The sequence below is a fragment of the Rhinoraja longicauda genome, chromosome 25, assembly GCF_053455715.1.
Source record: "Rhinoraja longicauda isolate Sanriku21f chromosome 25, sRhiLon1.1, whole genome shotgun sequence".
Taxonomy (NCBI): domain Eukaryota; kingdom Metazoa; phylum Chordata; class Chondrichthyes; order Rajiformes; family Arhynchobatidae; genus Rhinoraja; species Rhinoraja longicauda.
In genome coordinates, this window is record NC_135977.1 from 10,699,870 (window position 1) to 10,711,964 (window position 12,095).

At 46.5% G+C, this 12,095-nt stretch overlaps 1 protein-coding gene across 1 annotated transcript in view; it reads right to left on the reverse strand.

The window, feature by feature from the left end:
• Positions 1-12,095, reverse strand: part of LOC144605667 (oxysterol-binding protein 2-like) — a 193,201-nt gene that overhangs the window by 18,132 nt on the left and 162,974 nt on the right. Inside the window, 2 exon segments of the mRNA XM_078421143.1 lie at positions 556-676; positions 3,963-4,208. Of these exon segments, the coding sequence (XP_078277269.1) occupies positions 556-676; positions 3,963-4,208 (367 nt within the window).

Consider the following 12,095-nt stretch of genomic DNA (forward strand, 5'->3'; position numbering starts at 1 on the left):
AAGTCAACCAAAAGCTGAGGCCGTTTCATTGCATCGTGTTTGACTGCCTCCTTGTGTGCCGGATAGAAAACTGCACAGGTCTTGTTGTGAAGAACGCTGCCAGAGCCCTCATTATCCCAGCTGCACTAAACACTGCAAGCTGAGGCACACCTCCAGATCCGGGGACAGTTTCTTCCCGGCTGTTATCAGGCAACTGAATCATCCTACCACAACCAGAGAGCATAGCCGACCTACCATCTACCTCTTTGGCGACCCTTGGACTATCAGTCTGAAGAAGTGTCTCGACCCGAAACGTCACCCATTCCTTCTCTCCTGAGATGCTGCCTGACCTGCTGAGTTATTCCAGCATTTTGTGAATAAATATCTCGGACTATGCTTGATCGGACTTTGCTGGCTTTACCTTGCACTAAACATTATTCCCTTATCATGTATCTATAAACTGTAAATGACTCCATTGTAATCTTGTGTTGTCTTTCTGCTGACTGGATAGCATGCAAACTAAAGCTTTTCACCGTACCAATAAACTGCATTAAAAAACTAAAACAAGTCTCGTACCGAGTGGCATGATGGAGAGGTACTTCCCACGGAACTTGCTGGCGATGGTGATTTCCTGCCACAGGGTCCAGCCGCACTTCGAGTAGACGTGGTGGGCCGCAGCGGGCGGATGGTGGCTCACCTGCATGCAGGAGGGCGAGAGAAAACATATCAGGGCAAGCCACGAGACATCCCTCAATATCATCAGAAAGCTGCTGGACGTTTCATTGTTACTGGGAGGTGGAGCAAACATATGGGATGAGGGAGAGAGGTCACAGGGACAGATAATGGAGGGAGAGAGGGAGAGGGGGGCAGGAAAAAGAGAGAGAGAGAGAGAGAGAGAGAGAGAGAGAGAGAGAGAGAGAGAGAGAGAGAGAGAGAGAGAGAGAGAGAGAGAGAGAGAGAGAGAGAGAGAGAGAGAGAGAGAGAGAGAGAGAGAGAGAGAGAGAGAGAGAGAGAGAGAGAGAGAGAGAGAGAGAGAGAGAGAGAGAGAGAGAGAGAGAGAGAGAGAGAGAGAGAGAGAGAGAGAGAGAGAGAGAGAGAGAGAGAGAGAGAGAGAGAGAGAGAGAGAGAGAAGATGCGGGGTGGGAAACGGAGAGAAAGAGAAGGAGCAGAGGCAGGAAATGGAAGGAACGGGGCAGGGAATGGAGGGAGAGAAGGTGAGGGGACTGGGAACGGAGGGAAAAAAAGGAGCGGAGACAAGAAATGTTGGGAGAGAATGAGCCGGGTAGGAAATGGGAGTGAGAGATGCAGGGGGCTGGGGATGGAGAGAGAGAGAAGCAACATTGGAAGTGGAGGGAGAGAAATATGAGGGGACTGGATCCAGACGGCAATACAAAGTGGTGGCTTGGACATACTGATCTAGAAATGAATGGGTAGTGATTGTAAAGGTCCACAGATAATAAGGAGAGTCGCGATGAGCTTGTTTCTCAGAATGGACAACGCTGGAACCAACGGGTGACTCTGAAGAGGGTCTCAACCCCAAACGTCACCCATTCCTTCCTTCCAGAGATGCTGCATGTCCCGCTGAGTTACTCCAGCATTTTGTGGCTATCTTCCGTGTGAACCAGCATCTGCATTTCCTTGCGACACAAAGCTGGAACCAGTTCACCTCTGGGGACAAGAGTGGGGTATTCTGACAAACATGGACTGGAGCTTTGAGCTCGCGTGAAAACCCATATTCCAAATTAATTTTCAGCAGTAATGAAATAGAATAACCCAAGCAGAAAATGGCATCGCAAAATATTTCCCAAAATATTCAAATTTATTTATTCATACACCACAAATGCACATTAAGTGTAATTATTAGTGACAGTAATTATCAACACCTTTACTGTGCTCTTATTTATAAATCGAGCTTGCAGTCATCAATGTAATAGTGTGTGATGGAATATGCAAGATTGGTTCTTAATATTCATGAGCCTCTCAGCCTTATAATTTCTGTCGTTGCTTGTCACTTTTACAGTTGGGTCAATTAATGACTGGAACAAAATCTTATTATTTTGTCAATCCATCATGTCCACTGATTTTGCACCACTCAGTGTTTGGAGATCTAATCCTGGGTACGTACACTAGATTTAGTTTAGTTTAGTTTACAGATACAGTGTGGAAACAGGCACTTCAGCCCACCGAGTCCCACACGATCCTCTGGCCAATTTACCATTTTACCAAGCCAAATAACCTACAAACCTGTACGTCTTTGGAGCATGGGAGGAAACCAGAGATCCCGGAGAAAACCTCCGCAGGTCACGGGGAGAACGAACAACCTCCGTACAGACAGCACCTGTAGGATCTGTAGTCAGGGTCGAATTTGGGTCTCTGGCGCTGTAAGGCAGCAACTCTACCGCTGCGCCACTGTGCCGCCCAAACGGATGAAGTCGTAGATGACGATCAATGTCCTTTTACCACACCATAACAAATTCATTTCCTGTCGAATCCGTGGTGGGGAGGAATATTTCTGGCCAGAGGATCCCAGATCCAGATCATTTGGTCAACGATCCAAATTGAATTGACCCAAGATTTAACATGGCTTCACCATTCTTGCTAAACACAGTTACAGGCCAAAAACAGGAAGAAATGTTCCAATGAAATGAAAGGGATTGGCCTTCCAAGGTTAGAGGTGGGATGGTGTGGGCTGAGCGAGGGTACTGAAAGCCAGTTCACTGAAGGGTGTAATGCCATGTCAGAGAAACACGTTGCTAATGTGTTTTTAACAACTCAGTATTTAAATCGAGTCCGTAGTGTATAAAAGGTATCATCGCCTGCTGATTAGCTTTCAGTTTTAGGGGTACATCACGGGAACAGGCCCTTCGGCCCACCATGTCTGTGCCACTCTCATTCTGTCCTCCACACTGGGGACAATTTCCAGAAGCCAATTAACCTACAAACCTGCACGTCTTTGGAATGTGGGTGGAAACAGGAGAAAACCCATGTAGTCACAGGGAGAACGTACAAACTCTGTACGGACAGCACCCGTAGTCAGGATCGAACCCGGGTCTCTGGCGCTGTAAGGCAGCAACACTACCGCTACGCCACTGTGCAGTGCATCCTATGGGGTATAATTATTTGTTACCTGTGATAACTTGTTGACATACAATTGTAAGACCAGCAATTGTAATATTTGGAGTTTTGGTTGTGAACGAAAGATGTTGCTTTCAGAATCACTTTACATTACTTTAGGGACACAGCAGGGAAACCGGCCCTTTGGCCCATCGAGTCCGTGCCGATCAGCAATCAACCCATACACTAACGATAATCGATGCTTTAAGAATTGTGTCAATTGCTTGACTGTTCTGTGGGCTGCCAAATACAAGTCCCAGAGAGACACACTTTGTTTTAAGCTCTTTGACTCTCATGTATTTGTGCCAATGGACTTCATTGGACATGAGAATCCGACAGGGAACACAGTACGATAGACTCAAAATGCTGGAGTAACTCAGCGGGACAGGCAGCACCTCTAGAGAGAAGGAATGGGTGACGTTTCGAGTCAAGACCCTTATCATATCATATATATACAGCCGGAAACAGGCCTTTTCGGCCCACCAAGTCCGTGCCGCCCAGCGATCCCCGTACATTAACACTATCCTACACCCACTAGGGACAATTTTTACATTTACCCAGCCAATTAACCTACATACCTGTACGTCTTTGGACTGAGTCAGGGGAGAGGGAGACTAGAGAGAGGGAAGTTTGCAAAAAGAATGTAAGGTGCGACATGAACAGATCACAACAGATCAGTCTGAAGAAGGGTCTCGACCCGAAACGTCACCCATTCCTTCTACCCAGAGATGCTGCTTGAGTTACCTCAGCATTTTGTGACCATCTTCAGTGTGAACCAGCATCCGCAGTTCCTTCCGACACAGGCCAAAGCAGACGGTGTTCAGGGAAACGTACAATAGTTCAAGGTAAAGACCAAAGGGACCCCTCACCTGTTCACATAGTGAGCGGAAGCCACTCTCCGCCAGCCTGTCCAGCTCGAAGGTCTCCCCGAGCAGAGGGTTAAATGGCTTTGCTGTGCGGTGGATGGTCGTTGAGTAGGAAGACACAGAGAATGCGGCCACGTAGCACATTTGCTCAGCTGGGTTTTCACACTGAGCTGCCTTGTCCAATAACTGGTGATATTCTAAATCTTCAGTTAGTCTTTGAAGCATTGATAAAGGCTCATTGAAATTAACCTGAAAGCAGAAGAAACATTAGGTCGATGAGGATGCATTTGCACATTGCATTAATTTTTCACACCCATCTCTTAATTCAACGAATATTCTCTTAAACATCTGCATGGTGAACAGCAGAGAACAGCATATTGGCTGGTTGCATCACGGCCTGGTTTAGCAATTCAAACGCCCAGGAACAAAGAAAAGATTGGGGAAAAAAGTGGTGAACACTGCCCAGTCCATCACGGGTACCAACCTCCTCACCACCGAAGGGATTTATAAGAGTTGCTGTCTCAAAAAGACAGCCAGCATCATCAGAGACCCACACCACCCTGGCCACACTCTCATTTCACCCCTGCCATCGGGAAGGAGGTACAGGAGCCTGAAAACTGTGACGTCCAGGTTCAGTAGCAGCTTCTACCCTACAACTATCAGGCTATTAAACACTACAACTCCCAAATATGCTTTGAACTACATAGATTTTGGGACATCATTGTTGTCTTTGCACTGTTATTCTTTGCTTGTTCATTATGGTGTTTACGGAGTGCTATGTTTACATATCTGTTGTGCTGCTGCCAGTAAAAACAATATTGTTCCATTTTGGGACGTTTGACAATATAACACTCTTGACTCTTGACATAACTGATCCAGAGTTGAGTTAGGTGCTGGAAAACGATTCGACTACAAAGAAGTATCACAAATGGGTTCAATCTTATTGGGCGGCACAGTGGTGCAATGGTAGAGTGGTAGAGTTGCTGTCTTACAGCACCAGAGACCTGGGTTCGATCCTGACTACGGGTGCTGTATGTTCACCTTTAACTGCATGGGTATTCTCAGAGTGGTCCGGTTTCCTCCCACACTCCAAAGACGTACAGGTTTGTAGGTTTATAGCTTAATATGCTTTGGTAAAATAGCAAATTGTCCCTAGTATGTAGGTTAGTGCGGGTGTACAGTGTGATCACTGGTCAGCATGGATCCGGTGGGCCGAAGGGCCTGTTTCCACACTGCATCTCTTAAGTCTACAAAAATCTAAAATCTTATCCAAACCTTTAGGACTAGAAGTCATTGAGCAAGGATAATAATGGGGGAAAAGGATATGAATTGCTGGGGCAACTCAGCAGGTCAGGCAGCATCCTTGGAGAATACGGATGGGTGATGTTTTGGGTTGAGACCCTTCTGATGAAGGGGAAACAACAGCTGTAACACTAAATACACAAATTTCCAGTGCACTGAGATAAACACTCAGAAGATGGCAAGAATCTTACCTCCATTTCATATTGAGTAGAATACTTACCAAGTCAGTTTTCCAAACTAAATTTTAAGGTGAAGGGAGAAAGATCTAACAGGAATCTGAGGGGTAACCTTTTTACACAAAGGCTGGTGGCTGCCAGAGGAGGTAGTTGAGACAGGGACTATTGCAATAGTTAAGAAACAATTAGACAGGTACATGGTTAGAACAAATCCAAAGAAGGGTCTCGACCCGAAACATCACCCATTCCTTCTCTCCAGAGATGCTGCCTGTCCCGCTGAGTTACACCAGCATTTTGTGTCTACCTTCGGTTTAAAGGGATATGGTCAAATGCAGGCAGGTGGGACTAGCGTAGATGTGGCATGTTGGTCAGTGTGGGGAAGTTGGGCCGAAGGGCTTGTTTCCACGCTGGGTAGCGCTGTGGCTCCATGTCACCAGCAGAGCATTGCTGTGGATGATATCTGTGACACTGACTCCCCTCCGCGCATGGGATCTGAGTGCTTTATGCCTTTTTTCTGCTTTTTGTCAGTTAAATAAAATCAGCAGCGGTGGGATCTCCAGGCTATACCAGCCTGCTGTTCTTTGTGCAGGTTGAGCTAAGTCACAGGACATAACTTCAGATAGGCCTTGATCAGCTCAGACAGCAGGGAAACAGCAAGCATTTGGGTCAAAGCTATTCAAAGATTCACTCCAGTTTAAGGGATTATTTTTGATTGCTGATGAAAGTCCTGATGCGGATGCAAATTGCATCAGCACCACGCTGGGGAAACCTTCAATAAAAACCTGACAGATTGGCTCCTGTGGAGGTTATTCCAGTTGAGTATAACTGCTGGACTCTCCTCGATCAACCCCTGTCCTCCCCACTGCAGACCCCCCCCCCCCCACTCCAACACCATCCAGAGTGGTCTTGCAGCTTTACTTTAAAGATACAGCATGGAACCAGGCCCTTTGGCCCACCGACTCCACGCCGACCAGCGATCACCCCGTACACTAGCACTATGCTACACACTAGGAACAATTTACAGTTTTACAGAAGGCAATTAACCTTCAAACCTGTACGTCTTTGGGATGTGGATGGAAACCAGAGATCCCGGAGAAAACCCACACCGGTCACGGGGAGATCGTGCAACTCCGTACAGACAGCATTCGTAATCAGGAGTGGATTCAGTGGGCTGTACTTAATCGGGGATTGTACGTATGTATGTATGGCAATAACCTCACTGATCTGTAAGCAAAAATAAATTCACTGCACCTTGGTATGTGTGTGCCTTATACATGGGGGGGGAAAGATTTAATATGAACCTGAGGGGAGACTTTTTCACACAAAGAGTAGTGGATATATGGAACAAGCTGCTGGAGGAGGTTGTTGAGGCAGGTCCTATCGCAACAATTAAAAAACATTAAGATAGGTACATGGATAGCATAGGTTCAGAGGCATATGGGCAAAACGCAGGCAGATGGGACTAGTCTGGATGGAACGTGTTGGTCCGTGTGGGCAAGTTAGGCTGAAGGGCCTGTTTCCACACCGTACGATTCTATGATAATAAAGATCTATTGAACCATTGTTACTTTCTATCTAAATACTAAAACTCTCGTTTGTTTGTTTGTTTGTTTGTTTGTTTGTTTGTTTGTTTGTTCCTGAACTATAGCCAAAAAGGTACACGATAGCTGGACAATTTTAGGCCCACCTTACTCACCGTCATCCCTTTGGGGGGGAGGGGGAGGGGGGAGGAGAGGGTGCTGCACCAATGCAGGAAAGGTTTGGGCCCAACGGGTCCACTTATCATATCATATCATATATATACAGCCGGAAACAGGCCTTTTCGGCCCTCCAAGTCCGTGCCGCCCAGTGATCCCCGTACATTAACACTATCCTACACCCACTAGGGACAATTTTTTTTTTTTACATTTACCCAGCCAATTAACCTACATACCTGTACGTCTTTGGAGTGTGGGAGGAAACCGAAGATCTCGGAGTAAACCCACGCAGGTCACGGGGAGAACGTACAAACTCCTTACAGTGCAGCACCCGTAGTCAGGATTGAACCTGAGTCTCCGGCGCTGCATTCGCTGTAAAGCAGCAACTCTACCGCTGCGCTACCGTGCCGCCCTTGGTCTAGTTTATCCTATAATCTTTGCCTTGTCTCCTCCATTCTCGCTGCGTTGATGTTTTTAATTTATGGTTCCAGCTACCACCCCAGCAACGGACCCCTGCCACCCCAGCAACGGACTGTTCCAGCTGCTACGGTCAGGCAAACGCCTCCGCTGTCACGCTGTGAAAACAGAGAGGATGAGACGGAGCTTCTTCCCACAGGCCATCAGGACTGTTAACTCTCATATCACCAGGGACTAATTTAATTTACTGTATTAATTTATTTTTTGTGTTAAAAAATAAATAAATTCTATTCTGTTTTGTAGTTTTAGCACAATCCGCAGGCGTTGCCACTTTCATTTCACTGCACATCTTGTATATATATGTATGTGACAAATAAAGTTGACTTGACTTGACAGTAGGTGGCACTGTCTCTTATCGATCTGAAGTCTGAAGAAGGGTCTCGACCCGAAACGTCACCCATTCCTTCTCTCCTGAGATGCTGCCTGACCTGCTGAGTTACTCCAGCATTTTGTGAATAAATACCTATCGATGTAGATCGCAGTACAGGATTCAACAAGGCCCGCAGCTTGAAGTCCGCTGGAAAATGCATCAACATTATACAGAATCTCCATCTTAAACAGTATGTCCACTGTCTGTTTTATATTTCCCATTGTCACTTTCACAACTTCCATTGCAAACTAAGGTTCTGGACGAACACCAGACCTACTTATCAATAGAACTCCCAGTGTCTGGGAATTATCAACAACCTTGTCCCTTCATAAAAGGGACACAGCACGTGAAGAAGGGAAGTTTGTGTCGATGTGGAAGTGTTTGAAGGTGAGAGAGGTCAGCAAGAGGTCAGAAGAGGGGGTGGAGCAGCGGTGGAGTTGCTGCCTTACAGCGCCGGACACCCGGGTTCGATCCTGACTGCGGGTGCTGTCTGTACGGAGTTTGTACGTTCTCCCTGTGACTGTGGGTTCCCTCTGGGTGATCAGGTTTCCTCTCACACTCCAAAGACGTGCAGGTTTGTAGGTTAATTAGCTTCTGTAAATTGTCCCTAGCCTGTTGGATAGAACTAGTGCATGCTGGTCGGCACATACTGGGTGGGCTTCCATGCTGTACCTGTTAACTAAAAAGGCGATCACTTGTGGCTAAACACAAGTCTTTTGTAATTTAGCTCTGAATCTACACTTGGTTGGGAATGGCTAAGTGCCAGAATTTCTACTTATTGGGCTGGGATATTTTAGGAAGAGATCATTTCAGATTGAACAATCACACTGCGGGAGACCTTTTCCATTTTTAGCATGATCTTATAATGACAAATCGACAATTATAAGACTGACCTAGTGCTTTGAAATGGTGACAACGTCACACCCAATTAAAGCATAAAGGGTAGCACGTTATACATGAGTATGTGTCAGCCTGGCGGGTAAAGATTTAATTCAACTACATTTTCTGGCTCACTTTTCGTTTGCCATTCTCAAGGTAGGCAGAAATTGTATGTGGGTTACTACAAACCAATTACTTTTATTTCTATTTTGGGCAGAAAGAAAAATAAGCCGAATATGTTATTCAGGACAATAGACAATAGACAATAGGTGCAGGAGTAGGCCATTCGGCCCTTCGAGCCAGCGCCGCCATTCAATGTGATCATGGCTGGAACTGGCAAACAACAAAAAAAAAGGATCAGAATCAGGCAAAACTACTTTGGTGTTGCAGCGGTGTTGTTGCTGCTTTACAGCGCCAGAGACTCGGGTTCAATCCCGACTACGGGTGCTGTCGGTACGCTGTTGGTACGTTCTCCCCGTGACCTGCGTGGGGTTTTCTCCAGGTGCTCCGCTTTCCTCCCACACTCCAAACACGTACAGGCTTGTTGACTAACTGGCTTGGTATAATTGTAAATTGTCCCGGGTGTGTGTGGGGGCACTGCGTTAGTGGGCGGGGATCGCTGATCGGCGCGGACTCGGCGGGCCGAAGGGCCTGTTTCTGCGCAGTGTCTCTAAATTAAACGAAACTAAATAAACCGATCAAGAAAACAAACACTCCCACGTCCCCTACTCACTTAGAGCAAACACTTTCCCAAACACACCCACCCAACACTCCACTGAACACAAATGTCTAGTGCATTGAGGGGGGATCTTATAGAAACATATAAAATTCTTAAGGGGTTGGAGAGGCTAGATGCGGGAAGATTGTTCCCGATGTTGGGGAAGTCCAGAACCAGGGGTCACAGCTTAAGGATAAGGGGGAAGTCTTTTAGGACCGAGATGAGAAAACATTTCTTCACACAGAGAGTGGTGAGTCTGTGGAATTCTCTGCCACAGAAGGTAGTTGAGGCTAGTTCATTGGCTATATTTAAGAGGGAGTTAGTTGTGGCCCTTGTGGCTAAAGGGATCAGGGGGTATGGAGAGAAGGCAGGTACAGGTTACTGAGCTGGATGATCAGCCATGATCATATTGAATGGCGGTGCAGTCTCAAAGGGCCGAATGGCCTACTCCTACACCTATTTTCTATGTTTCTATAATTCATGTTCAGTCATACTGTACAACGTAGGGGGGAAGGGCACATGCTGTGGGCATATAACATGTAATATAGGCTTCCATTCCACAATACAGCATAGTGATCCCATTCCCAACCATCTTGTGGATCAGTGCAGCCTTAACTGGATCCACATCTTGCAAGCCAAGCCTGTCTCAGCCAAGGTATTCTCTTCCAAATTGGCAGTCTCCTAGGAGACATTAATTATTCCAGCTCCCCACACTCGCTAAAAATAGCTGCCCCACTTCGCCTCAGTTTCCAATATTTTTTCACCTGCGCCTTTCCTGGAAGTGCAACAACACATGCATTCTCAGAAATAAGCTGCTAAGGGCTTTTGTCAACGCCCTCACAGCAAACCTTGTGCGATTAAAGGAAGCCTTCATTAAGTACCTGGTATATGCATTGCATACAGGTGCAATCCCAGAGCATTCAGTGTTGCCAATGTAACAGAGAGGGAAGGTGGCAAGGGAGAAAGAGTGAGAGAGAGAGACAATGAGCAAGAAAATGAGAGACAGAGGGAGAGAGTTAGAGAGGCAGAGGGAGAGAGTTAGAGAGACAGAGGGAGAGAGTTAGAGAGACAGAGGGAGAGAGTTAGAGAGACAGAGGGAAAGAGATCGTGAGACAGAGGGAGAGAGTTAGAGAGACAGAGAGAGTTAGAGAGAGACGGAGGGAAAGAGATCGGGAGAGGGGGAGATAGAGACGGAGGGAGAGCAATAGATACAGAGGGAGGGAGAGATAGAGAGGCAGAGGGAGGGAGAGAGAGATGGGGAGAAACAGAGTGAGCGAGAAAGTGATCTCAAAGTGATTTAATAAACTGACGGAGAATGTGAAGAAAAAAAATTTGCAGAGAGCAGTGACATTTTCTAACCTTTAAAGGGGGTGGAAATGGAGTCAATCATTGCTTTCAAAAATAAATAAATAGACAGACAGACAGACAGACAGACAGACAGACAGACAGACAGACAGACAGACAGACAGACAGACAGACAGACAGACAGACAGACAGACAAATAAACAGATAAATAGATGAATAAATAAATAAATAAATAAATAGATAAATAAACAAACAAACAGATAAATGAATAAAACCGGCTGGAAATGCAAAACAAGAGGAAGGGTGGCAGAGTAGTGTATTAGTAGAGTTGGTGCCTCACAGCGCCAGAGACCCGGGTTCGATCCGTCTACAGCTGCTGTCTGTACGGAGTTTGTACGTTCTCCCCGTGACCGCGTGGGTTTTCTCCAAGTGCTCCGGTTTCCACCCACACTCCAAAGACGCGCAGGTCTGTAGGTTAATTGGCTTTGGTAAAGAAACAGTAAATTGTCCCTAGTGTGCGGGATCGTGTTGGCGTATGGGGTGATGGGTGATCGGCACGGACTCGGTGTGCCAAAGTTGCCCGTTTCCACGCTGTATCTCTGAATTATTAAACTCAGGCATTCCGCACTCCAGACTGCACATGATGTGCCTTATGACACAATTGGTCGTGGCCTTGTCGTAAATATAATTTACAAACTCTAATCTGCAGATTTCTGCCTTAGGAAGCCGAGGACCATACTCAGTGAACCTTAATTAGTTGGACTCCAATTACACTTTCAAGGTCACCCTGCCACTATAGTTTATCGTGCGCTGGGCTCCAAACTGCATATTAAAGGAAGGGGTGAGAGGACAATCGCTCTGTCTCTACCTCACATCAGGATCACCTTCCGCAGCAACACAATAAACATCCCAGTGTGCTTTTCCTTGCATACACCTGCTGTGTCCAGAATGTAGTTTAGTTTTTAGTTTAGTTTCGAGATAGAAAATAGGCAATAGGTGCAGGAGGAGGCCATTTGGCCCTTCGAGCCAGCACCGCCATTCAATGTGATCATGGCTGATCATTCACTATCAGTACCCTGTTCCTGCCCTCTCCCCATACCCCCTGACTCCGCTATCCTTAAAAGCTCTATCTAGCTCTCTCTTGAAAGCATCCAGAGAATCGGCCTCCAATGCCTTCTGAGGCGGAGAATTCCACAGATATACTACTCTCTG